Source organism: Aquarana catesbeiana, linkage group LG03 (genome assembly GCF_042186555.1).
Source record: "Aquarana catesbeiana isolate 2022-GZ linkage group LG03, ASM4218655v1, whole genome shotgun sequence".
NCBI classification, from domain to species: Eukaryota; Metazoa; Chordata; class Amphibia; order Anura; family Ranidae; genus Aquarana; species Aquarana catesbeiana.
In genome coordinates, this window is record NC_133326.1 from 727,563,411 (window position 1) to 727,591,266 (window position 27,856).

Consider the following 27,856-nt stretch of genomic DNA (forward strand, 5'->3'; position numbering starts at 1 on the left):
TAAACAAATTTCGCCAGATTCATTAATTTGGAAAAATCCGAATTAACGAAAACCCATTTTGCAAATTTTTCCGAATATTCGTTGATTCGAAAATTCGGAAAATTTGGAAATTTGAAAACCCGAAAATTTGAAAACCTGAAATAATAATAACTATTAATTTATAAGTATTGGCATTTTCTTTCAAATTTGGCTGTTAGTGAACGTAACGAATACAAATTTATCCGAAGTTACCAATTTTCCGAAATAATGAATGCCGCATCTAAACAAATGGAACGTAACAAATTAATAATAATAAATAACAATAATAATAAAATCATTTATTATTAATTTGTTCCATTCCATTTGTTTGGATGCGGCATTCATTATTTTGGAAAATTGGTAACTTTGGATAAATTTGTATTCGTTAGGTTCACTGACAGTCAAATTTGAAAGGATATTCCAATACCTATAATTTAATAGTTAGTTATTATTAGTTAGTTAGTTGGTTATTGTTTAGAATTTTCGATCTTTCGAATTTTTGGATTTTCTTTCTTATTTTCGATTTTTAGAATTTACGAATTTTCAAATTTACGAAATTGTTAGTTATTATTAGTTAGTTAGTTGGAATTTTTTCAAGTTTTCGATCTTTTAAATTTTTGGATTTTCTTTCTTATTTTCAGATTTTCAAATTCACGAATTTACAAATTTACAAATCTTCACATTTTCAAATTTTAGAATTTTCAAATTTACAAATTTACAAATTTGTTAGTTATTATTAGTTAGTTGGTTATTATTTTAAATTTTCGATCTTTCTGAATTTTTGCATTTTCTTTCTTATTTTTGGATTTTTGAATTTACGAATTTACAAATTTACGAATTTACGAATCTTCACATTTTCAAATTTTAGAATTTGTTAGTTATTATTAGTTAGTTAGTTGGTTATTATTTAGAATTTTCGATCTTTTGAATTTTTGGATTTTCTCTCTTATTTTTGGATTTTCGAATTTATGACATTGCGAATCTTCAAATTTTCACATTTACAAATTTTCTAATTTCGAAAAATGAAAAAAAAAGAATGAAACTTTTTTTTTCGGCTATAACACGTATTGCAAAAAAATGGCCTGATCATGAAGGGGGGGGGGGGGGGGGGGGGCAAGTGGTTAATCTTCCGGGAGTTTGGCTTCAACTTTATTTTGTCATTTTATTCCTTTCCCTGTCTGTGTATTTATTTAAACCCCACCCATAATTTGTCCTTTTTGGTTTGGTCATGTGTTTAGAATAAGGTGCGTTGTTTTCTTTTTTTTCTTTGTTTATACATAATCCTATTCAAATACACTCTAAAGTGATGCAAAGTCATTCAATGACATTCCTATTTTTCCAGCCCCCACCGGCCTCACCAGAGCTCCTGTTTTGTTTGTATTGGTGTGTGCGCCGATCCCTCGCCTCTGTAAAGCAAATACAGGACTTTTGCCAACAATAACCAGACACTAAAGCTGAACTCCAGGACAGCGATGAAATGCATAGATGGATGGTCGTGTGATCTGCTGGAAGGATTTGTATGTCTGTCCATCCAGTCCTGAAATTTACACTGCTCTGCCATGCAGCCTCGCAGAAGGGGAGACCTGATTTTTCTCTCTGCTGCAGCTCAGTATCACCTATAGGTCACATCCTCCCTCCCCCGCCAGCCTGCGATTGGACAGTGAAAGGAGAAGCAGCAGACTGATGAAGTCAACTCACCGCCACCGTTCTGTCCCCGCTACACGTTTCTCCCATATGAGACCAGTGGTGGCTGGTGCTCACAATTTTTTGTGGGTGGCGCAAACAAACTGAAAAATACTGAACCCCCCCCATCAATTGCAGCCTCACTGTGCCCATCAAATGCAGCCACTGTGCCCATCAAATGCAGCCATTTGTGCCCATCATATGCAGCCACTGTGCCAATCATATGCAGCCACTGTGCCAATCATATGAAACCACTGTGCCCCATCAAATGCAGCCACTTGTGCCCATCAAACGCAGCCATTTGTGCCCATCATATGCAGCCACTGTGCCAATCATATGCAGCCACTGTGCCAATCATATGAAACCACTGTGCCCATCAAACGCAGCCATTGTGCCCGTCAAACGCAGCCACTTGTGCCCATCAAACGCAGCCACTTGTGCCCATCAAACGCAGCCACTTGTGCCCATCAAAGGCAGCCATTATGCCCATCAAATGCAGGCACTTCTGCCCCATCAAATGCAGCCACTGTGCCCATCAAATGCAGTCATCTGTGCCCATCAAACGCAGCCATTTGTGCCCATCATATGCAGCCACTTGTGCCCATCATATGCAGCCACTGTGCCCATCAAATGCAGCCACTGGTGCCCCATCAAATGCAGCCACTTGTGCCCCATCAAATGCAGCCATTGTGCCCATCAAATGCAGCCACTTGTGCCCATCAAACGCAGCCACTTGTGCCCATCATACGCAGCCACTTGTGCCCATCATATGCAGCCACTTGTGCCCATCAAATGCAGCCACTTGTGCCCATCAAATGCAGCCACTTGTGCCCATCAAATGCAGCCACTTGTGCCCCATCAAAGGCAGCCATTGTGCCCATCAAACGCAGCCATTGTGCCCATCAAACGCAGCCATTGTGCCCATCAAATGCAGCCACATGTGCCCATCAAAGGCAGCCACTTGTGCCCATCAAACGCAGCCACTTGTGCCCATCAAACGCAGCCACTGTGCCCATCATATGCAGGCACTGTGCCCATCAAATGCAGCCACTTGTGCCCCATCAAAGGCAGCCATTGTGCCCAAACGCAGCCATTGTGCCCATCAAACGCAGCCATTTGTGCCCATCATATGCAGCCACTTGTGCCCATCATATGCAACCACTGTGCCCATCATATGCAGCCACATGTGCCCATCAAATGCAGCCACATGTGCCCATCAAATGCAGCCACTTGTGCCCAGTATATGCAGCCACTGTGTCCACCGCCCCCCCCACACTCGTGGGGCTCGCTGCTCTGGCAGCACCCCCAACCCGCCCCCTACGCATGCGGCTCTGACAGAAGGGACTTCCTGCAGCACTGCAGCAGCTCCTCTCCAATGCAACAGAGCAGGGGTGACCTCCGCTCCAGCGTGTCTCTTCTGCTCCTCTTCCTAAGCGCCAGGCATCCAATAGGGTGGCCTGGAGCTTTGGCCAATCAGCAAACAGGTCTGACGCCCTGCCTCCTGATTGGCGGGGAGGAAGGTTAGTGTGAAAATAGCGAAAATGTATTCGGTATCGCCACACAATTGGGTGAGATTAGGGCGCACTCTCTGCGCCCCGAGCCCACCTTATTTTGAAGCCTATTAGAGCCTCTGGCTCTAATCAGGTGCTTCAAAAAGTACCACCCCCTCCCACCCCCACCAGAGGAATCCATGCGTCCGGCCTCCTGAAAGGGGCCTGGCGCATGGATGGGGGGTGGCGCCCGTGCGCCCACAGTGCACGGGCCGCCACTGTGTGAGAGACTCGACATGCAGCTAAACCCTCCTATTCTGCAATAAGTCGGACTGAGTGTCATTTAAAAGCTTTATAAATCACTTCAGCCCCGGAAGATTTTACCCCCCCCTTCATGCGTCTCTTTAAATGACTATTGCGTGGTCATATGATGTTGAACCCAAACAAAATTGCCGTCCTTTTTTTTCTCCCCACAAATAGAGGTTTCTTTTGGTGGTGTTTGAACACCTCTGCGGTTTTTATTTTTTTGCGCTATAAAGAAAAAAAGACAGAATTTCTTTTTAAAAAAAACTGTATTTTTTACTTTCTGATATGGGATATTTTTATAGAATTTTTATTTATTTTACTAGTAATGACGGCGATCGGAGACTTATAGTGGGACTGCGACATTGCGGCGGACAAATCTGACACTTTTTTGGGACCAGTGACACCAATACGGTGATCAGTGCTAAAAAATATGCGCTGTCACTGTACTAATGACACTGGCAGGGAAGGGGTTAACAGCTAGGGGTAATCAAAGGGTTAAGTGTGTCCCTAGGGAGTGATTACTAACTGTGTGTGGGGGGTGGACTGACTAGATGAAGACAGAGATCGATGTTCCTGTTTAGCATGAACACAAGATCTCTATCTTCTCTCTTGTCAGAACGGCGATCTGCCTCCTTTACATGGACAGATCGCCGTTCTGCCTCTCTGGGGAACGATCGTGGGTGGACGGCGGAGACATCAGTTCCACTGGACCCACTGATTGTCACCCCCCGTGTCCAATCAGCGTGCGATCACGCCCACAGCGGCACTCCTGCCCCCACCCCCCCAGTGGCTATTGCACGAAATGACGTACAGGTACATGATTTCGCACAATAGACCCGACCTGCCGCAGTACATCTGGGTTAGATGGTCGGAAAGTGATTAACAAAAACAGGCTGGGGGTGAAACTATCAGGAAAAAAACAGACAAAGGTACATATAATCAGTATATGAATCATACAGAAAATACAATGAATAAGCGAGGCTGTAGATGGTAATAAGTAATTCTCACCAGTTTTTAATCCAACACGTGCTCTGATAGCTGGTTCCTTCCTTTCAGTCTCTAAGATGGAGTCTGAGTTCCCAGGATGCCCCTGTTTCCCTTCCTCAGACTGAAGAATGATGGGAAATTTTGTTAAAGGTGAACAGCTTCTAGTTTCCGCAAAAAAAAGTATGTTTACCAATGGCTCCATCTTGTGGTCAAATCTGATATTGCAGGCAAAACAACTTCTTAATATCCTGCTGGGTGCCGAACAGTCACTCTGCTCTCTCTTCTCCTATCAGCATGTTCATCAGTTGTCTCCTTCTTCTTCCTCTCCCAGACATGAGAGGGACATCAGTCCCGAACATGGAGAGCCACTGCAGAGGCTTCTGTGCCCACCTGTGCCACCTACCAGTGCACAACAGTACCAACCATCAGTGCCCACAGTGTCACCTATCAGTGCCCACAGTGCTACCTATAAATGTCACCCATCAGTGCCTCATCACCAGTGTTGCCTATCAATACCACCCATCAGTGCCACCTACCATTGCCACCTATCAGTGCCCATCAGTGCCACCCATCAGGGCCCATCAGTGCCATCTTATCAGTGCCCATCAGTGCCGTCTTATCAGTGCCTATCAGTATTGCCTTATCTGTGTCTATCAGTGCAGCCTATCAGTGCCCAACAGTGCCGCCTATCAGTGCAGCCTCATCAGTGCCTCCTCCTCATCAATGCCTACCAGTGCCGCCTCATCAGTGCCCATCGGTGCACCCTTTCAGTGCCCATCAGTGCTGCCTATCAATGCAGCCTCATCAGGGCCTCCTCATCAATGCCCATCAGTGCAGCCCCATCAGTGCATGTCAATGAAGGAGAAAAATTACCCGTTTGCAAAATTTTCTAACAAACTATATAACATGTTTTTGTTTTTTTTTCAAAAATTCTGTCTTTTTTTTTTGTTTGTTTAGCAAAAAATAAAAACCTCAGTGGTGATTAAATACCACTAAAAGAAAACTCCAGTGTTGTATGACCGCGCAATTGTCATTCAAAGTGCGACAGCGCTGAAAGCTGAAAATTGGTCTGGGCAGGAAGGGGGGTTTAAGTGCCTGGTAAGCAAGTGGTTAACAATCGTTAATTGGCAGATTTTTTTTACATTTTTACATTTCAGCTGTCAGTGAGGGAATCTGAAAGAAACGAGCCTGAAAGTGTCAGTTTCAGGTATTGGAGCAATTGCACGAGCACCGATACTCATGCAAATGCTGCACCTATACCGTTATCAGTGCAACCCTAATTACTTTGCATCTTCTTTGTCTGCCTGGAGTTCAGTTTGAACCACTTTCTTTTTTTTTTTTTTTTTGCTAGAAAATGACTTTAAACCCCAAAACAATGGTATATTTGCTAAAAGCAGAGGCCCCCGGAGAATAAAACGGTGGCAGTTGCTATTTTTTTTATGTCACACAATATTGGCGCAGCTGTTTATCAAAGGCAGATTTTCAAGACAAGGTTCACTAAAATTAATTTTAGAGCACACAAGCAGATAATACTCTGTTTTTTTTGGTTCATATATAAAAGAGGAGGTTGCATCAAGTAAATAGATACCAAACATGTCAAGCCTTAAAGCTAAACTAAAGTCTCAGTACTTACCTGTGCAATGGTCCTGCATCGGCGTCAGCATCTTCTACTGAGTGCTGGTCTTTGGTGCATCTTCATTGGCTGGCGGTGGATGACATCACTCCTGTGCATGAGGTGGTCCATTCCTACCAACTTTCTGAGATGGGAATGAGGAGAAACTATAATTGAGGTAATTACCTCCTTAACTCCGGTCGTGTGTGTAAATGGGACAGCATGGCGGTGGTCTTTATTCTATGCTTTTTTGCTTGGAACATGCCCTTGCGCATCCCCAGACCTCGCTGTCACCAGTGGCTCCCACTCACACAGTGATGATTGTAAGCCTATAGGACATGCTTCCGATCATATGATCACTATGACGGTCAAGCACAAGAATCACATGATCATTATGACGGTCAAGCACAAGAATCACATGATCAGGAAGCCCATGCAACAGTATTATGATCCCTTAAAGGGCTGATAGCTTCTGGATTCATGGGGTCCTGAAAACAGGACTTTATATATCATTTTTTTTAATTGTGTTTAATAAAGTCACATAATCTTCTTTGTATTTCCTCACAATGTCCTTTTCTTTTTTCCCATAGTTACGACATCACAAGGCTGGGGGCGGAGCTTTGAAGTTCTGGATCAGATGGGCCAGCGGATGTATCAGGCCACTGAGATAGTGGAGTGCTGCGGGCCCATCTACAATCTGAAGGTCCAAGACAATGCGGGTCAGGATGTCATGGAGGTGGTGGAGAACCGCGCATGTCGCTGTTCTCACCTGGTTGGTAGATTTTATATTATTTATTGTACTTCAATAGCTACATTGCCAATGATCTAAGTCAATGAATTTGGTCCCAGGAACATTCATCCCAGGGAGTGATACTTGTCTTCGGAATGATGGGCCCTGGTCATTTAAGTTGGGATTGCACATTCTCCTTCTGTTTCTCCTCCTACTTCACCTCCTCCTCCTTCTCCTCCTCCTCCTTCTTCTCCTGCGTCTTCTCCTCCTTCTTCTTCTCCTCCTCCTTCTTCTCCTTCTTTTCGTTTTTTCGCCTTCTCCTCCTCCTTCTCCTCCTCTCCTTCTTCTCCTCCTTTTTCTCATTCTCCTCCTTCTTCTCCTCCTTCTTCTCCTCCATCTTCTCGTTCTCCTCCTTCTTCTCATTCTCCCCCTTCTTCTCCTTCTTCTCATTCTTCGCCTTCTCCTTCTTTTCCTTCTTTTCCTCCTTCTCCTTCTTCTCCTCCATCTTCTCCTCCTTCTTCTCGTTTTCCTCCTTCTTCTCCTTCTTTTTGTTCTTCGCCTTCTCCGTCTCCTCCTTCTCCTCCTCCTCCTTCTTCTCCTCCGTCTTCTCCTCCTTCTTCTTCTCCTCCTCCTTCTTCTTCTTTTCGTTTTTTGCCTTCTCCTCCTCCTTCTCCTCTTTCTCCTCCTCCTCCTTCTTCTCTCCTCCTTTTTCTCATTCTCCTCCTTCTTCTCCTCCTTCTTCTCCTCCATCTTCTCGTTCTCCTCCTTCTTCTCGTTCTCCCCCTTCTTCTCCTTCTTCTCGTTCTTCGCCTTCTCCTTCTTTTCCTTCTTTTCCTCCTTCTCCTTCTTCTCCTCCTTCTTCTCGTTCTCCTCCTTCTTCTCCTTCTTTTCGTTCTTCGCCTTCTCCCTCTCCTTCTCCTCCTCCTCCTTCTTCTCCTCCTACTTCTCCTCCTTCTTCTCCCCTTTTTTCTCATTCTCCTCCTTCTTCTCCTCCTTCTCCTCCTTCTTCTCGTTCTCCTCCTTCTTCTCGTTCTCCCCCTTCTTCTCCTTCTTCTCATTCTTCGCCTTCTCCTTCTTTTCCTTCTTTTCCTCCTTCTCCTTCTACTCCTCCTTCTCCTTCTTTTTCTCCTTCTCCATCTCCTTCTTTTTCTCCTTCTCAGCACTTTACAACATGAGGGCAGACAGTACAGTCACAATACAATTCAATACAGGAGCAATCAGAGGGACCTTCTTCTTAGAGCTTACAATCTAAAAGGGAGGGTCAAGTGATACAAAAGGTCGTAATTGTGGGGCTGATGGAGAAAGTAAAAGTACAGTTCTTAAGTGGGGTGGGAAGGTTTTTCATGGACATGGCGAGGGAACTAAAGACCCAGGGTCTTGGGAGGAACAAAGAGGACAATTTAGTTGGTATTTTGAGACTAGGTTAGTGATGTAGCTGGGGGCCAAGTTGTGGATGGCTTAGTAAGTTATTGTTAGTATTTTGAATTTAATTTGTTGGGTGATCGGAAGCCAGTGGAGGGATTGGCAGAGAGGGGTGGTGGACACTGAGTGGGAAATAGCCTTTGTAAGGGTAAGCCAATCAGGAGGGAGTTGCAGTAGTTGAGGTAAGAGATAACCAGGGAGTGAATTAGAAACTTTGTGATGTCTTTGATTAGAAAGGGGCATATCTTCGAGATGTTGAGGAGGTTGAGGAGGCAAGCTTTGGAAAGTGACTGGATGTGAGGCCAAAAGGAGAGTTCAGAGTCCAGGACTACACCTAGCACCTTGGCATGTGGGGACGGGTTGAAGGCCATTTCTCTTGGCAGAGAAGTCAGGGGAAGGGGCTCCTGTGGGAGGAAATATTACATGTGCATGAAGTACAGGAAGAGGGGAGCACAAGATACCCTAAGTTTTATACATAGAACACAGTCTCTGGTCCTCTGCATGTCTTTCTGGCCTTTGGATTCCCTCTCTCTCAAGACTATACTGGCTGAGTCTATTTTTTTACAAGCTCAGCTGTTATGAATAATCCTGTATTTTCCCAATATGTTTATTTATTATGATCTTCAACTCCATCTAGTGGCTATATTGTTATATTTTCCTGAAATACTTAAATCAGGAAAATATTGGAATATGGCCACTAGATGAAGCTGGTGATCATAGGAAATAAGCCAAATATGCCAAATGTGGGGGTTATTTGTGATATCTGAGTGATTTTTTTTTTAGCAATAGACCCCATAGACTTAAAATGGGGCTTCCTGACAACTAAGGTTCTAGTGGCATCTCAGTCATTACCACTGTCCTGTTTCAAGGCAGGATAGCATTGGAAGATTCCTGTGATACTTTCCCCCCAAACAGTAATTTGCCAATAGGGATGAGCTTAAGGTTCCCCAGCTATGTAAGCAATAGGGCCCAGATAGTTAAAAAGGCATGGGGGTCCCCTATAATTTATACCAGACCCTTTAGGGTGGGAATTCATTTTAAAAGGGATCCCCCATGCAAAAAAACAAAACAAAACAGGAAACAGCGTGCTCCCCCCACATTCTATGCCAGTCGGTTATATCATGGGGAACCCTACTCAAAAATCAAGGAAAAAACAATCTTGAGGTCCCTCCCAAAAATCCATACAAGACCCTTATCTCTACATGCAGCTTGACAGCCGTGAAAAAGGGGGATCAGCGTTCTACTCTCCTTCTGAACCATAACAGGCAACATGCCCTCAACTTGGGGGGGGGGTTCCGTTGTACCCAGGTTAATGAGGACAAGGGTCTCTTCCCCACAACCCTGGCCTGGTAGTTGTGAGGATCTGCAGGTAGGGGCTTATCCAAATCTAGAAGCCCCCAATACAGTGGCACCCAGTAACTACCACCCATGATACTCACATTATATACAAAGCATCCCAGCAAAGGATTTAAGTCACTAACTTCTAGGTTGTAAAAGGTGTTAGACCATTATTTTCCAGAGTAAGCAGTCGGTTGCAGTGGCTCATGTTCTAATACCCGTGTCTGTTCTAGATGGAGGTGATTATCCCATCATATGGGCTTGTTGGATTGGTCACTTCACACTTGAATGCCTTTGTCACCCACGTGTCTATCATGAACCCGTCAAAGGAGGTAGTTTTGCTGATCCTGGGCCCCAGCTTCCAGACCAGCATCTTCGGGAACGTAACCTTTGAGGTATTTAATAAAGTAAACTCTAATGAGCATAGAGTACAGTCCATGCTGCTGTTCCTGCAGAGGCAGGCTGGAGCTCATGGATTGGATTTAGACCAATATAGGGTATTGCTGAATTTTTATGAATGAAGGTATGAATGAATGAATGAATGAATGAATGAATGAAATGGTATGCAATGATATGAGACTATTAATAATGAGGGTAAGCTTGGCGCCAGTTTTTTATCTAATTTTTAACATTTATCATTTTAATTGTTCGTCTTTTGTGTTCATGGCTGGAGGAAACTGTGACCTCAACTATAACAGTGGCAAAAATAATAGACTACCGATTTCAAACCACTTCCTGAAATCTCTTTGACTGTTAAATGTAAAATTATTCTATCTACCTCTTGCTAGGTGCTATCCTTGACTAGTCTAATCATTTCCAACATTTAGAACTTTTCAAAGTACCATTTCCACCTATACAACCTTCACATCTCCCTTCCCTATGATATCTAGTGTACCCAACTGTCATCACCTCCATCCACTGCCATCTTCTTCCCTATTGTATCTAGTGTACCCAACTGTCATCACCGCCATCCACTACCATCTCCTTCCCTATTGTATCTAGTGTACCCAACTGTCATCACCTCCATCCACTGCCATCTCCTTCCCTATTGTACCCAATTGTCATCACCTCCATCCACTGCGATCTCCTTCCCTATTGTATCTAGTGTACCCAACTGTCATCACCTCCATCCACAGCCATCTTCTTCGCTATTGTATTCAGTGTACTCAACTGCCATCACTTCCATCCACTGCCAACTTCTTCCCTATTGTATCTAGTGTACCCAACTGTCATCACCTCCATGCACTGCCATCTTCTTCCCTATTGTATCCAGTGTACCCAACTGTCATGACCTCCATCCACTGCCATCTCCTTCCCTATTGTATCTAGTGTACCCGACTGTCATCACTTCCATCCACTGCCATCTCCTTCCCTATTGTATCTAGAGTACCCAACTGTCATCTCCTCCATCCACTGCCATCTTCTTCCCTATTGTATCTAGTGTACCCAACTGTCATCACCTCCATCCACTGCCATCTTCTTCCCTATTGTATCCAGTGTACACAACTGTCATCACCTCAATCCACTGCCATCTCCTTCCCTATTGTATCCAGTGTACCCAACTGTCATCACCTCCATCCACTGCCATCTTCTTCCCTATGGTATCTAGTGTACCCAACTGTCATCACTTCGATCCATTGCCATCTCCTTCCCTATGGTATCTAGTGTACCTAACTGTCATCACCTCCATCCACTGCCACCTCCTTCCCTATTGTATCCAGTGTACCCAACTGTCATCACCTCCATCCACTGCCATCTTCTTCCCTATTGTATCCAGTGTACCCAACTGTCATGACCTCCATCCACTGCCATCTCCTTCCCTAATGTATCAAGTGTACCCGACTGTCATCACCTCCATCCACTGCCATCTCCTTCCCTATTGTATCTAGTGTACCCAACTGTCATCACCTCCATCCACTGCCATCTTCTTCCCTACTGTATCTAGTGTACCCAACTGTCATCACCGCCATCCACTACCATCTCCTTCCCTATTGTATCTAGTGTACCCAACTGTCATCACCTCCATCCACTGCCATCTCCTTCCCTATTGTACCCAATTGTCATCACCTCCATCCACTGCGATCTCCTTCCCTATTGTATCTAGTGTACCCAACTGTCATCACCTCCATCCACTGCCATCTTCTTCACTATTGTATCCAGTCTACTCAACTGCCATCACTTCCATCCACTGCCAACTTCTTCCCTATTGTATCTAGTGTACCCAACTGTCATCACCGCCATCCACTACCATCTCCTTCCCTATTGTATCTAGTGTACCCAACTGTCATCACCTCCATCCACTGCCATCTCCTTCCCTATTGTACCCAATTGTCATCACCTCCATCCACTGCGATCTCCTTCCCTATTGTATCTAGTGTACCCAACTGTCATCACCTCAATCCACTGCCACCTCCTTCCCTATTGTATCCAGTGTACCCAACTGTCACCACCTCCATCCACTGCCATCTCCTTCCCTATTGTATCTAGTGTACCCAACTGTCATCACCTCCATCCACTGCCATCTTCTTCCCTATTGTATCTAGTGTACCCAACTGTCATCACTTCGATCCATTGCCATCTCCTTCCCTATGGTATCTAGTGTACCTAACTGTCATCACCTCCATCCACTGCCACCTCCTTCCCTATTGTATCTAGTGTACCCAACTGTCATCAACTCCATCCACTGCCATCTTCTTCCCTATTGTATCCAGTGTACTCAACTGCCATCACTTCCATCCACTACCATCTCCTTCCCTATTGTATCTAGTGGACCCGACTGTCATCACCTCCATCCACTGCCATCTTCTTCCCTATTGTATCCAGTGTACCCAACTGTCATGACCTCCATCCACTGCCATCTCCTTCCCTATTGTATCTAGTGTACCCGACTGTCATCACCTCCATCCACTGCCATCTTCTTCCCTATTGTATCCAGTGTACCCAACTGTCATCACCTCCATCCACTGCGATCTCCTTCCCTATTGTATCTAGTGTACCCAACTGTCATCACCTCAATCCACTGCCACCTCCTTCCCTATTGTATCCAGTGTACCCAACTGTCACCACCTCCATCCACTGCCATCTCCTTCCCTATTGTATCTAGTGTACCCAACTGTCATCACCTCCATCCACTGCCATCTTCTTCCCTATTGTATCTAGTGTACCCAACTGTCATCACCTTCATCCACTGCCATCTTCTTCCCTATTGTATCCAGTGTACACAACTGTCATCACCTCAATCCACTGCCATCTTCTTCCCTATTGTATCCAGTGTACCCAACTGTCATCACCTCCATCCACTGCCATCTTCTTCCCTATTGTATCTAGTGTACCCAACTGTCATCACTTCGATCCATTGCCATCTCCTTCCCTATGGTATCTAGTGTACCTAACTGTCATCACCTCCATCCACTGCCACCTCCTTCCCTATTGTATCTAGTGTACCCAACTGTCATCACCTCCATCCACTGCCATCTCCTTCCCTATTGTATCTAGTGTACCCAACTGTCATCACCTCCATCCACTGCCATCTCCTTCCCTATTGTATCCAGTGTACCCAACTGTCATCACCTCCATCCACTGCCATCTTCTTCCCTATCGTATCTAGTGTACCCAACTGTCATCACCTCCATCCACTGCCATCTCCTTCCCTATTGAATCTAGTATTCCCAACTGTCATCACCTCCATCCACTGCCATCTTTTTCCCTATTGTATCTAGTGTACACAACTGTCATCACCTACATCCACTGCCATCTTCTTCCGTATTGTATCCAGTGTACCCAACTGTCATCACCTACATCCACTGCCCTCTTCTTCCCTATTGTATCCAGTGTACCCAACTGTCATCACCTTCATCCACTGCCATCTTCTTCCCTATTGTATCTAGTGTACCCAACTGTCATCACCTCCATCCACTGCCATCTTCTTCCCTATTGTAACTAGTGTACCCAACTGTCATCACCTCCATCCACTGCCATCTCCTTCCTATTGTATCCAGTGTACTCAACTGTCATCACCTCCATCCACTGACATTGGAATTTAAGGCTAACGTGTAACATTTATTGTTGTCTACTAAGATGGTTGTGTTTCTCATGGTTCTTATTTTCTGTATTTTTCTCCATATCTCCTGGGGCTTCTGTCTCTGACACCTCTGTGGCACTTTTTTCCTGGAAGGTGAAATCTCGGGATGAGCAGCATGTGGTGGGGATGATAAAAAATGAGGGGAACCAGAACACGGTCACATTTCCGATGGACATGGAGGTGACGATGAAAGCTGTGATTCTGGCCTCCTGCTTCTATCTGGTAAGGACACCTCCATTCTTCTCTTTACATAGTTACATAGTAGGTGAGGTTGAAAAAAGACACAAGTCCATCAAGTCCAACCTACCCTGTTTCCCCTAAAATAAGACCTAGCGTGACTGTCGGTGAAGGCTGCAATATAAGCCCTACCCCCCAAATATCTAATAGTTTCTTGAAGCTATCAATGCTCCCTGCTGAGACCACCACCTGTGGAAGGGAATTCCACATCCTTGCCGCTCTTACAGTAAAGAACCCTCTACGTAGTTTAAGGTTAAACCTCTTTTCTTCTAATTGTAATGAGTGGCCACGAGTCTTATTAAACTCTCTTCTGCGAAAAAGTTTTATGCCTATTGTGGGGTCACCAGTACAGTATTTGTAAATTGAAATCATATCCCCTCTCAAGCGTCTCTTCTCCAGAGAGAATAAGTTCAGTGCTCGCAACCTTTCCTCATAACTTAGATCCTCCAGACCCTTTATTAGCTTTGTTGCCCTTCTTTGTACTCGCTCCATTTCCAGTACATCCTTCCTGAGGACTGGTGCCCAGAACTGGACAGCATACTCCAGGTGCGGCCGGACCAGAGTCTTGTAGAGCGGGAGAATTATCGTTTTATCTCTGGAGTTGATCCCCCTTTTAATGCATGCCAATATTCTGTTTGCTTTATTAGCAGCAGCTTGGCATTGCATGCCATTGCTGAGCCTATCATCTACTAGGACCCCCAGGTCCTTTTCCATCCTAGATTCCCCCAGAGGTTCTCCCCCCAGTGTATAGATTGCATTCATATTTTTGCCACCCAAATGCATTATTTTACATTTTTCTACATTGAACCTCATTTGCCATGTAGTTGTCCACCCCATTAATTTGTTCAGGTCTTTTTGCAAGGTTTCCACATCCTGCAGAGAAGTTATTGCCCTGCTTAGCTTAGTATCGTCTGCAAATACAGAGATTGAACTGTTTATCCCATCCTGCAGGTCGTTTATGAACAAATTAAATAGGATTGGTCCCAGCACAGAACCCTGGGGAACCCCACTACGCACCCCTGACCATTCTGAGTACTCCCCATTTATCACCACCCTCTGAACCCGCCCTTGTAGCCAGTTTTCAATCCATGTACTCACCCTATGGTCCATGCCAACGGACCTTATTTTGTACAGTAAACGTTTATGGGGAACTGTGTCAAATGCTTTTGCAAAATCCAGATACACCACGTCTACGGGCCTTCCTTTATCTAGATGGCAACTCACCTCCTCATAGAAGGTTAATAGATTGGTTTGGCAAGAACGATTCTTCATGAATCCATGCTGATTACTGCTAATGATATCGTTCTTATTACTAAAATCTTGTATATAGTCCCTTATCATCCCCTCTAAGAGTTTACATACTATTGATGTTAGGCTAACTGGTCTGTAATTCCCAGGGATGTTTTTTGGGCCCTTTTTTAATATTGGTGCTACATTGGCTTTTCTCCAATCAGCTGGTACCATTCCAGTCAGTAGACTGTCTGTAAAAATTAGGAACAACGGTCTGGCAATCACTTGACTGAGTTCCCTAAGTACACTCGGATGCAAGCCATCTGGTCCCGGTGATTTATTAATGTTAAGTTTCTCAAGTCTAATTTTAATTCTGTCCTCTGGTAACCATGGAGGTGCTTCCTGTGTTGTGTCATGAGGATAAACACTGCAGTTTTGGTTACTGAAACCCCCCGATTCACTCGTGAAGACTGAGGATAAAAATACATTTAATACCTTCGCCATCTCCCCATCCTTTGTAACCAGATGTCCTTCCTCATTCTTTATGGGGCCAATATGGTCTGTCCTCCCTTTTTTACTGTTTACATACTTAAAGAATTTCTTGGGATTTTTTTTGCTCTCCTCCGCTATGTGTTTTTCATGTTCTATCTTAGCCGTCCTAATTGCATTGATCCCTCAACCCTGTATTTTTTGAAGGCCTTCTCCTTTGCTTTTATATGCATTTTTACATTGGAGTTAAGCCATCCAGGATTTTTGTTCGCTCTTTTAAATTTATTACCCAATGGGATACATTGGCTAATGTCCTTATTTAATATGCTCTTAAAGCAAACCCATCTCTCCTCCGTGTTCTTTGTTCCTAATATTTTATCCCAATTTATGCCTTTTAGCAAGGTTTGTAGTTTAGGGAAGTTGGCTCTTTTGAAATTCAGTGTCTTTGTATTCCCTTCATGTTTAATATTTGTGTGATTTATACTGAAACTAATTGATCTGTGATCGCTGTTACCTAAATTGCCCCGTATTTCCACATCCGTGATCAGGTCTGTATTGTTGGTAATCAGTAGATCCAGTAATGTTTTATTTCTAGTTGGTGCGTCTACCATCTGACCCATAAAATTGTCCTGCAAGACATTAAGGAACTGGCGAGCCTTAGATGAATGTGCGGTTCCCTCCGCCCAGTCTATGTCTGGATAATTAAAATCCCCCATTATGATAACACTTCCCATCCTTGATGCCAATCCAATTTGTGATAGGAGATCCGTCTCCACTTCCTCCCTCAGGTTAGGGGGCCTATAGCATACTCCCAGTATTATTTTCCCCTTAGCTTCATCCCTTTGGAGCTCTACCCATAAGGATTCCACCTCCTCACTAGCTCCCTCAGTGATGTAATCTCTCACATTCGCTTGTACATTATTCTTGATATATAGGCATACCCCTCCCCCTTTTTTACCCTCTCTATCCTTGCGGTATAGGGTATACCCTTGAATGTTTGCCAGCCAATCATGAGAGCTGTTGAACCAGATCTCTGAAATTCCCACAAAATTCAAATCCTCCTTGTGCAACATTATCTCTAGTTCACCCATCTTGTCTGCCATGCTCCTGGCATTGGTGAACATGCCACATAGTTTAGACCGGTCGCATATTGTCCTCATATTGGGTGTTTCGAGATTGCAACTAGGACTTGCTACTATACTCACCTTGTGTTTTTGTGCTTTGGTTAACCTACCACTAATGCCCCCAATACTACCCTCTAGAATATCTTCCGCGCTGGCTATCTCTGTCTTTGGACCCTCCCCCCATCGTCTAGTTTAAAAACCCCTCTAACTTTTTGGCTATCTTCATTCCCAGCAGATCTGCACCCTCCTCATTTAGGTGCAGTCCGTCCCTTCTATAGTACCGGTTACCGACTGAGAAGTCGGCCCAATCCTCCAGGAACCCAAACCCCTCCTTACTACACCAGCTCTTCAGCCACTTGTTTACTTCCCTAATCTCCCTCTGCCTTTCTGGTGTGGCTCGATGTACCGGTAGTATTCCTGAGAATACTACCTTGGAGGTCCTTTTCCTCAATTTAGCTCCCTAAAAGTCCCTAAAATCGTTCTTTAGGACACTCCATCTGCCTCTGACTTTGTCATTGGTGCCAACGTGCACCATGACAGCCGGGTCTTCCCCAGCCCCTCCCAGTAATCTGTCCACAAGATCTGTGATGTGCCGAACCCGAGCGCCCGGTAGACAACATACTGTTCGGCACTTCAGGTTTTGGTTACAGATTGCCCTCTCTGTCCTTCTAAGAATTGAGTCCCCTACCACCAGAATCTGTCTTTCCTTTCCCTTTGCTGCCCCCCACTCTCACTGGAGGAGTTCTTCCCCTGGCAGCTAGGAGAGTCCCTCAGCTCCAGCAGTGCTGGTCCCTGACTGGTTTCACCAATGTCACTCAATGGAGCGTACTTATTGGGATGCTCCAGTCCTGGATCGGCCTCTCTGGCACTTCCCCCTCTACCCCTCCTGACTGTCACCCATCTACTCTTTGCTAGTGCCTGCACCTCTTTGTCTCCACCCGCCTCTGTGCTGGCCCCTGCCGGAACCTGCCGTGTACGTTCCTGGCTCTCCTTTAGTATGGAGGGACTTCTCAGTGCTGACAGTTGCTTCCCCAGATTCAGAACCTGGCCTTCCAGGGAAACAATGTGCTTACATTTTGCACAGCAGTATTCGCCCTTGATCGGATGATCAAGGAACGCATACATGCAGCAAGATGTACAAAGAGTCGCCTCTCCACACCCGCCAGGCATCGTACCTATTAAATTTAGTGAGGATTTGGGGATTTTACCCTGTCCAAATTACCTAACAGTTAGCTTCCTGGCACTAATACTCAAGACAATACACAGGTACACAACAAGACAATGCACAGGTACACAACAAGACAATACACAGATACTCACAGACCTACGTGCAATCGCAGAACAGTCGCATACCTACGTGCACTCGCAATACTCAAGTTTACAGTACACAATACACAAGTACTAACGATCCACACACACTACTCAGAAAACACTCAGGTACTCACACTACACAGGTACTATGACCCCTGTTATAACCTCCTGTTTTAAACTCTGGCTTTTAACTCACCACTTATACCAGTTCCACTTACACAGAGTTCCACAACCTCAGACTGAGCTATTTAAAAAGTGACAGAAAAAGGTGATTGAAAAACTAAAAGGAAAAGCCCCAAAAATGCAACCCAGCAAACAAAAAGCAAGGCTTGTTCACTCTCCCTCTGGCTTTTAACTCACCACTTATACCAGTTCCACTTACACAGAGTTCCACAGCCTCAGACTGAGCACGCTCAGACTGAGTCCTACACCCAGTTGTATAGGCACCTGTGAGCAATTAACCACCCTCCTTAATTGATAGACTGAAGGAACCAGAGAAAAAAGACTTAGACCAGTTCCACTTACACAGAGTTCCACAGCCTCAGACTGAGCACATGACTGTACTATTTACGGCATCAGGTGCAGGGGGCAAATACCAGTATATGTGCATGAGCATTTTATGCCTCTGTCCTCCTTTCAATTGCATGCAAAGTATGTTGAAATGGTCATGGATGCAGTGAAGCTCCATAGGAACGTACTGAAAAATCATTGTACAATAGGTCAGGTATATGCAGCTGAGATATAGGTGTGTGCAGGGGATGTACTGGGTGTGCCTGGGCACACCCTAATCACCAAAGTTGCCAACCATGCAGTGTCTGTACAAAAACAGAGGCTACAGTTGCTCCGTGTCTCTGCTGCCTCTCTGCTGCCTCCTTAGCCATTGCGAATGAGGTGTTGGCAGCTGGACCGGGTGGGAGAGGGTGGAGTAAACACAGCCTGCAGTGTGGGACGGACTTCAGCCCACCAGTTTTTTGTCTATTCATGCTGGATATTTGAAGGTAAATTCACTTTACCATACCTCACCCACTAATATAGCCAAAAGGTTCAGCTGGGTTGTTGTGGATACTAAGGCAGGGCTGTCATAGTCACAAAATGAACAATGCTGACATACAGTATATAGCCAATGACCTCTGTGTGTTACTAGTTCACTCACAAGTAGAGAGTTCATTCCACACTACCTTCCCTAACACAGGTCCCTTTTTGAGCATTGTTCCCCTGCTCTTCCACTGACCCTTCCTGAACACTGTTCCCAGCTTTCCAAATATCTGAACAGGGGTCTCTGGCCCTCTCACTGTCTGGTAAGGACCACAGACAGGACCACTCACTGTCTGTGCATGGGCCACTTGTCCTCCCACTGTTGCTTTCTAGACCTGGATCTCCTGCCAATTTTCCCTACCTTCCTGAACAGGGATCTGCTTTTCTCCCATTGTCCCTTCCAGGATATGGGTCTCCTTCCCATCCACCCTACTTTCATTAACATGGCTCTCTAGCATATTCACTTCACCCTCTAGAATACTGGTCCCCTGTCCTCCCGCTGTATCATTGAGAAAATGGATCTTCTGTCCTCTCACTTTCCCTTCCGAATGGTGGTTCCCTTGCCCTCCCAATGTTTCTTTCATAAAACAGATCTCCTGCCACTAACTATGTTCCAGGGCATGGTTCTCCTGCCCATTCACCCTACCTTCCAGGACACAGTTTTTCTGCCCATTCAACCTACCCTCCATGACATGTGTCTTCTGCCATCCCACACCTACATCCAGAACATGGTTCTGCTGCCCTCCCACTGTCCCTTCCAGAACATCGGTTCCCTGCTAATCTGCACTATCTTTCAAAATACATGTTTTATGCTCTCTGATGATCCCATCCAGAAAACCATGCCTTTCCATTGTCTATTCCAGACACTGATTTACCGTCATCTGCCCTATCTTCCAAAACAGGTCTCCTTCTCTCACACAGCCCAGTCCAAGATGGGTTTTGTGCCCTTCTACAGTCTCCCTTCTAGAAAAAAGGGTTCCATCCCTTCCCTCTTTGTGCTTTTGCTCTTACTCGGACTATACAATTCCAAATAACAACCTAAAATAGCTTACATTTATAATATGTCACACACTATTAAGTCCATTATTATATGGTAGACAAGTGCCTGATAGCCCAGTCACAATATGAGCTCCATGAGTAGGGACCTACCCTTTAAAATAAAGTGTTACATACCTGGTAGAGGAACCTGATTTGAGGTCTCTCTTACACCTATGGCTCAGGGCACAAATAGAGTGGACAGGTGGCACTAGAGCGCAGATGGGCATGAGTACCTGTTGATCTTCCTAGCAGCAATGCTAAGCAGAGTACTCAAGCCGGGACAGAAGGAAGCTGACAGTGGACCACAGCAGAATGGCTGGTAGTAGGCAGGTGATGAGCTGGTGCTGGATGTCCAGTGAACAGATGATGAGTAGGCACTGGCTGGTAGCGGATAGGTGCTTAAAGCTGGTTGCTAGACAATTGGGCAGAGAAACAGCGAAGTCAGACAAGCCGGGTCAGAGACAGGCAATCGGATCAGGTACAAGTACTTGTCACTGTCACTATCCATGCCGCCGCCCGCCCTATCCATGCGCCCGGCCCCTTTAGGATGCTGGGTGCATGAATTCCTATGTCGGGGGTGCACGGGGGAGTGTTTTTGGAAGTACTGATTGGAGCCAGAGGCTCTAATAGGCTTCAAAATAGAGTGGGCTTGGGGCGCAGAAGATTGCATCGGGAAGCCCACCCAGGTGTGTTGCAACAGCGAATTAATATTCGCTGTTGCAACAATGACAATGACAGGTGCTCTTGATCAACAATGATGGGTATCTAAACACAGTTCTTCATTTGTTCTATATCAAAATCTTATGGCGGTTTACTCATGGGTAGGGATGAGCCGAACACCCCCCGGTTCGGTTCGCACCAGAACCTGCGAACGGCTAATTTGCATGGTATTGTCCTAAAAAGGGTTTGGGGACCCGGGTCCTACCCCAGGGGACATGTATCGATGCAAAAAAACTTTTAAAAACGGACGTTTTTTGGGGAGCAGTGATTTTAATGATGCTTAATGTAAAAAAAAAAAAAAGTGAAATATTCCTTTAAATATCGTACCTGGAGGGTGTCTATAGTATGCCTGTAAAGTGACGCGTGTTTCCCGTGTTTAGAACAGTCCCTGCACCAAATGTCATTTTTAAAGGAAAAAATCTCATTTAAAACTGCTTGCGGGTTTAATGTAATGTCGGGTCCTGGCAATATGGATGAAAATCAGTGAGACAAACGGCATGGGTACCCCCCAGTCCATTACCAGGCCCTTTGGGTCTTGTATGGATATTAAGGGGAACCCCGCACCCAAATTAAAATAAGGAAAGGTGTGGGGCCACCAGGCCCTATACACTCTGAACAGCAGTATACAGGCGGTGCAAACAAGACAGGGACTGTAGGTTTGTTGTTAAGTAGAATCTGTTTGTAATTTTGAACTGGTACATTTTTAATGTGTTTAGCTCCAGCCAAAAAATCTATTTTAAGCTTTTTGGAAAACATAGGGAAGGGTTATCACCCCTGTGACATTTGTTTTGCTATCTGTCCTCCTCTTCAGAAGATTTCACCTCACTTTTTGTCCCAATAACAAATGTTTTTTGAAAATTTTGGGTTTTTTGTGGAACAAGGATTGGAAAGCATCAGTGGAAAGGAGAATTGTTTTTCCCATATTAACTCTTACAGGAGAGAATTTCCCTTCCTAGGGGTAGATTTCATCTCACTTCCTGTTGTCTCCTTCCGTTTGCAAGTAGGAGTCGTTTGTAAGTTAGATGTTTGAAAGTAGGGGCCTGCCCTATATACTCAGCAGAAATTTGGGCCTTAGGTGTTGTTGTGGCCACAATACTGTAAGCCCTCACAGGGCCCTGCTGTGAAATATTAGATCAAGAATTGTAATTACATGTCCCTGTTGAACAGGGGCAGAAAAATTAGGCCTTAGGCACTGGTGCTGGTGCCACAACACTGCAACCTCCCACAGATACTCTAGTTGGAACGCAGAAATGAGCCCTGCTGCAAAGTATTGCATCAAAAATTGTAATTAGATGCCCCTGTTAAACAGGGGCTGAAAAATTGGGCCTTAGGCACTGGTGCTGGTGCCACAACACTGCAACCTCTCACAGATACTCTAGTTGGAATGCAGAAATGAGCCCTGCTGCAAAGTACTGCATCAAAAATTGTAATTACATGCCCCTGTTAAACAGGGGCTGAAAAATTGGGCCTTAGGCACTGGTGGTGGCGCCCAGAACCAAAAATGTTCTTACAAGCTATCAGCGTGATGATTGAGGAGGAAGAGGATAATTACTCAGGGATAGTCACTCAGCATCAGCATAGGCAGTCTTTGAAGGGATCTGAGATTTCAAAAAAAATTATTTCGGTTACATCAGCATCAGGTGCTTGGTAGCTGGTGGTGATCCAAGACTGATTCATTTTTATGAAGGTCAGTCGATCGACCGAGTCGGTGGACAGACGCACCCTGTGATCGGTTACCATGCCTCCAGCAGCACTGAATGTGCGTTCCGAAAGAACGCTGGATGCAGGACAGGCCAGTAGCTCAATTGCATACTGTGCAAGCAATGGCCAGTGATCCATCCTCAAGACCCAGTAACCCAGAGGATTTTCGGTGGGAAAGGTGTCCAAGTCAGATCTTGCCCCTAGGTATTCCTGCACCATGTAAAACAGACGCTGGCGATGGTTGCTGGAACCGATCATACCTTGGGGCTGCGGACCAAAAAATTGTCTGAACGCATCGGTCAGACGGCCACCTTCTGCACCACTCCTTCTTTGACTGACCGAAGGCTCAGCAACACGTTGTCCAGAAACAGGAGTTTGTAACCTCCCAGTCTCTGGGAACGCGTTGCACAGACCTTTCTGCAAGGCCTCCCGAAGATGTTTCATCCTCTGCTCCCTCTGCGATGGCAAGATAAGGTCCGCAACCTTACCCTTGTAACGTGGATCAAGGAGGGTTGCCAGCCAGTATTGGTCCTTCTCCTTGATACCACGAATACGAGGATCCTTACGCAGGCTTTGCAGGATCAGGGAGGCCATGCAGCGTAGGTTTGCTGAGGCATTCGGTCCGGAGTCCTCTGGGTCACTAAGGACGACATGGTCCGCAGCCACCTCCTCCCAGCCACGTACAAGTCCATGTGTTTCTTGGGACTGATCCCTTAAAGACTGCTGCTGATGCTGAGTGCCAGGCTCCACCTCCATACTGACACAATCTTCCTCCTTCTCCTCCTCTTCCTGTGTGATTGGCGGGCACGCAGGAACACTGTCTGGATAAAGGGGGCCTTGAGAGCTAAGGAAGTCCTCCTCTTCCTGCCTCTGTTCTGCCTCAAGTGCCCTGTCCATTATTCCACTCAGCGTGTGCTCCAACAGGTGGACAAGGGGGACAGTGTCACTGATGCATGCACTGTCACTGCTCACCATCCTTGTGGCCTCCTCAAATGGTGACAGGGCAGTGCATGCATCCCTGATCATGGCCCACTGGTGTGGGGAAAAAAAAAACAACCTCCCCTCCCCTGTCCTGGTGCCATAGTCGCACAGGTACTCATTGATGGCCCTCTGCTGCATGTGCAGCCGCTGCAGCATGGCCAACGTTGAGTTCCACCTGGTAGGCATGTCACAGATTAGGCGGTTCTTGGGCAGGTTAAACTCCTTTTGGAGGTCCGTCAGCTGAGCACTGGCATTATATGACCGGCGGAAATGCCCACAGACTTTCCTGGCTTGCCTCAGGAGATACTGTAAGCCCGGGTACCTGCACAAGAACCGCTGCACCACCAAATTAAGGACGTGAGCCAAACAGGGAACATGGGTGAAGTGTCCCTGTCGGAGGGCGGAGAGGAGGTTGGTGCCATTGTCGCAAACCACCATTCCTGCCTTAAGTTGGCGTGGCATCAACCACCTCTGAACCTGCCCCTGCAGAGCTGACAGAACCTCTGCCCCAGTGTGGCTCCTGTCCCCCAAGCACACCAGCTCAAGCACCGCATGGCATCTTTTGGCCTGCGTACTTGCGTAGCCCCTTGAACGGCTACGGAGCACTGCTGGTTCCGAGGACAAAGCACAGGAAGAGGCCATGGAGGAAGAAGAAGAGGAGGGGGTGGAGGAGAGAGGTGTGTCACAATCATTAGCATTTTGGAGGCGTGGTGGCGGAACAATCTCCAACACTACTGCACCTTGTCCTGCATCCTTCCCAGCTGCCAGCAGAGTCACCCAATGTGCCGTGAAACTTAGGTAACGTCCCTGTCCATGCCTGCTGGACCATGAGTCAGCAGTAATATGCACCTTACCGCTGACCGCCCTGTCCAGCGAGGCATGGATTTTGCCTTCCACATGCCGGTAGAGAGCCGGAATCGCCTTCCGTGAGAAAAAGTGGCGTTTGGGTACCTGCCACTGAGGAACCGCACATTCCACAAACTCACGGAAGGGAGCAGTGTTCAGCTAAAGCTACTGTTTATTTACTGATTATTGACTGTTCAGGTATTTGTGCCAGTTTGTCCTTTGGCATGGCATTAACTTCGCATCTCAGTCATTGTCTGAGGGAAAACTTGAGTCAACATTGGGGTTTGACTAGGGAGGCAATTTCACCCTTTGAAACAATGGGGTTATTTACCCAATCTTTTCCTTTGATTAAAGGTTTTGTAACTTAGGTTTGAAAACACACATTTGACCTTACTCTTGCTGGTTTCGTATCTGATTCATGTTTACTTGGTTTCGACTTGGTTTTGTCTCTTAACTTTAACTCTCCAATGGATGGTGTAACTTAATCCGCCTTCCCTGTTGGGAGGAGGGGATGTTTTTCAGGAGTTATGACTCCTAAGTTACAAGTTCCATAAAAATATAATATTCTAATGTATCTCAGCCATGACAAACTGGTATCAGACGCAGGTAATTGGTCACAGATCATACGGGAAACACCATAGATGAGACAGCACTGAACCTGAGCACTGGCCCAGTTTAACCACTTGCCTACCGGGCACTTTCGCACTTTGTATAACAATTGCGTGGTCATGCAACACTGTACCCATATGACATTTTTAGAATTTTTTTCAGACAAATAGAGATTTTTTTTTTCTTAGTATTTAGTCACTACTGAGTTTTTTTTTTGCTAAATAAACAAAAAAGATTGAAAAATTTTGAAAAAAAAAGTTTTCATAGTTTGGTATAAAATTTTACAAACAGGTAATTTTTCTCCTTCACTTGATAGGCTGCATCGATAGGCACTGTTGAGGGGGCACTGATGGGCTGCACTCATGGGCACCAATGAGACGGCACTGGTGGGCACTGATGAGGCGGCCCTGATAGGTGGCACTCGTGGGCAGTGATTGACAGCACTGGTGGGCACTGTTGGGGCTGCACTAATTATCAGAACACTGATGATGGCAAGATGTCATTTAACGCCCTCCCGGAACTGACCCGAATACGCTGTAGCCATCATTTGACTATATCACAGTCAGCAAGTGGTTAAATAACCTACCTGGCTCCAACATTAGTAACAGGTGTGCTTGCCTACTGGCATGCCCTTTCTGACATAAAGACAAGATATTCAAGTGGACTATTAAGAGTTCCCTTTTAGCTAGCAACCTATTGCAGAATCTCCACCCTTTGAATGAGACTCCAGACCTAAATTTGCCATATGGCTGCAGATTAAATCTTCTTGAATTCAGTCAATTTTAGTTCTAGCCAGAATATATTACCAATTGGTTACAGCACGCCAGAAGAATCAGTATCTGGGCCAATTTTGTGATCTTCTGAAAATTTGGATCCAATGCAGCCTGGGAACCTTCTGGACTCCGAGTGAATAACTTTGTGAAGGTCAGAGGTTAGCCACATCTTGTCCATACTTCCCGCAATGGGATGCTGAGACCTCTATTATCTATTTGAGAGTCTCAGGCAGTGGTGCAAGATCTTGGATCCTGGGAGGGTGCCTAGGTTCCGTCTTTTAAAATGTCATTATTTTTTTCTGTACTTCCTAAGTGTACTGCCTTCAACATTAGCATACATCTGCTGTCAGGTTTAGTAAGGGAATTCAACATACACAGAGATACTAAAATGTACTAAAGTGTTCACGGCTTGTTCATTCTCTATTACTATTGTATTGGATGAGCCTCTCAGTGTTACACATAAATGATACAATTATACAATATAATGACAGGAATTCTGCTTCTCTCTGCTGTAGGATTCCGAGATTTATTCCAAAAGGAGATACGCGGCAACCCGTCCAAGGCGCGACTAAGCAGATGTTGAAGTCTCATGATGTGAACTGGTCTTCTCGTGTCATGACTACAGATGCACATACTGAATATCCAGAAAATAAGAAACCCTATTTAGTATCATGTTGGAAAATCTTAATCTCCGGTAACAGCTTCCATCTTTTAAAATTACTCTATGATGGTCCTATAGCGTACTCTAGATTCATACACCCCAATCTTCAACTTATATAACATTTGTACCAAAGTATACATTTGCTAACCATGTGATAACCACAGATGTAAGACACCAAGACTCCCATTTTGATCCTGCCTATTGAGGATTCTTTATCATAAACAAAATCTCATTTCTGATGGAGATACTGGCCCATCAGAGCCAGATTTGGAGGACTTCTCGTCACAATCGGACATATTTACTCTTAAGGGATGGATACCAGCCCACCAGATCAGGTTTTGGTGGAATCCTCATCACCAGTGGACAATCCATTCTTAATAAAGATACCAGCCAGATCCAGTTTTGAAAGACTCCTTATGACAAGCAGACATCTCATAACTAGTAGAGATACTAGCTCACCAGAGTCAGTTTGGAATGAAGCTTCAACACAAGTGAAATCCCATTCATAATAGAGATACCAGCCCATCAAAGCCAGTCTTGAGGGACTCCTCATTCATCTCCTTCCTATAGTTTATACGAGTCAGTTTGGAAGGAAGCTTCAACACAAGTGGAATCCCATTCATAATAGAGATACCAGCTCATCTAAGCCAGTCTTGAGGGACTCCTCATTCATCTCCTTCCTATAGTTTATACCAGTCTACTGTATCCAGTTTTGGAGGCCACCACATCACAAGCAGACATCTCCTTCCTACGAGAGATACCAGCCAATTGGTTTGGGGATGGATCACTCAGCAAAACTTACCAAAGACAATGACTTACTGGTGGAAGGGAACTTCTACTTGTTGACATGGATGGACAGGATGTGGCGTGTGGTTTAATCAGGCTGCTGAAGTCATCCAGGCTTTGAATGGTGGAATCTTGATACTGTTTCACGTGCCACTATAATATGTTCAGAATGTCACAAAGTAGGTATTTTTTTAGCTTCAGCAGCTTAAGGTCAGGGTGCTAAGGTGGGCATGCTAAGCCATTTTCAGTTACACCCAGAAGATCAATATATATGCAAATCATTTTTTATTTCTTATTGCAACCTAACTGTAGTAAAGTTTGTTAAATACTATCTAGTCCGTAGTGTCATTCTTTTGTTTGAAAAAAGTGGTCTTCGCTTTAATACTGTGGCGCTCACCACTGCAATCAGTATGACCAAATTGTGTTAACAGTGGGAGAGGCATGATTACATAAAACCTGAGCTTTCTTGTACACATAAAAATATGCTTTATCTGCTCTGCCACCAGTGAAAATCTCACAGACACACAAAAACCTCAGTACAATCATTCTAAAGAAAAATAAATGCTTGAGTTACATATGATTTTGTGCACACTGAAAATAGCCAGAGAGCTAACACTTTGTCTGAGCTTACCATAAAGCAGATCTTCA

General features: G+C 45.1%; 1 protein-coding gene across 2 annotated transcripts in view; it reads left to right on the forward strand.

The window, feature by feature from the left end:
- The window catches only part of LOC141133766 (phospholipid scramblase 1-like), a 54,818-nt gene extending 27,284 nt beyond the window's left edge, over positions 1–27,534 (forward strand). For both annotated transcript variants that reach the window (XM_073623318.1, XM_073623319.1), the window contains exons 4-7: positions 6,687–6,868; positions 9,820–9,981; positions 13,761–13,889; positions 26,277–27,534. In XM_073623318.1, the coding sequence (XP_073479419.1) occupies positions 6,687–6,868; positions 9,820–9,981; positions 13,761–13,889; positions 26,277–26,333 (530 nt within the window). In that variant the 3' untranslated portion in view covers positions 26,334–27,534. The remainder of the gene's footprint in view (positions 1–6,686; positions 6,869–9,819; positions 9,982–13,760; positions 13,890–26,276) is intronic.
- The last annotated feature ends 322 nt before the right edge of the window (positions 27,535–27,856 follow it).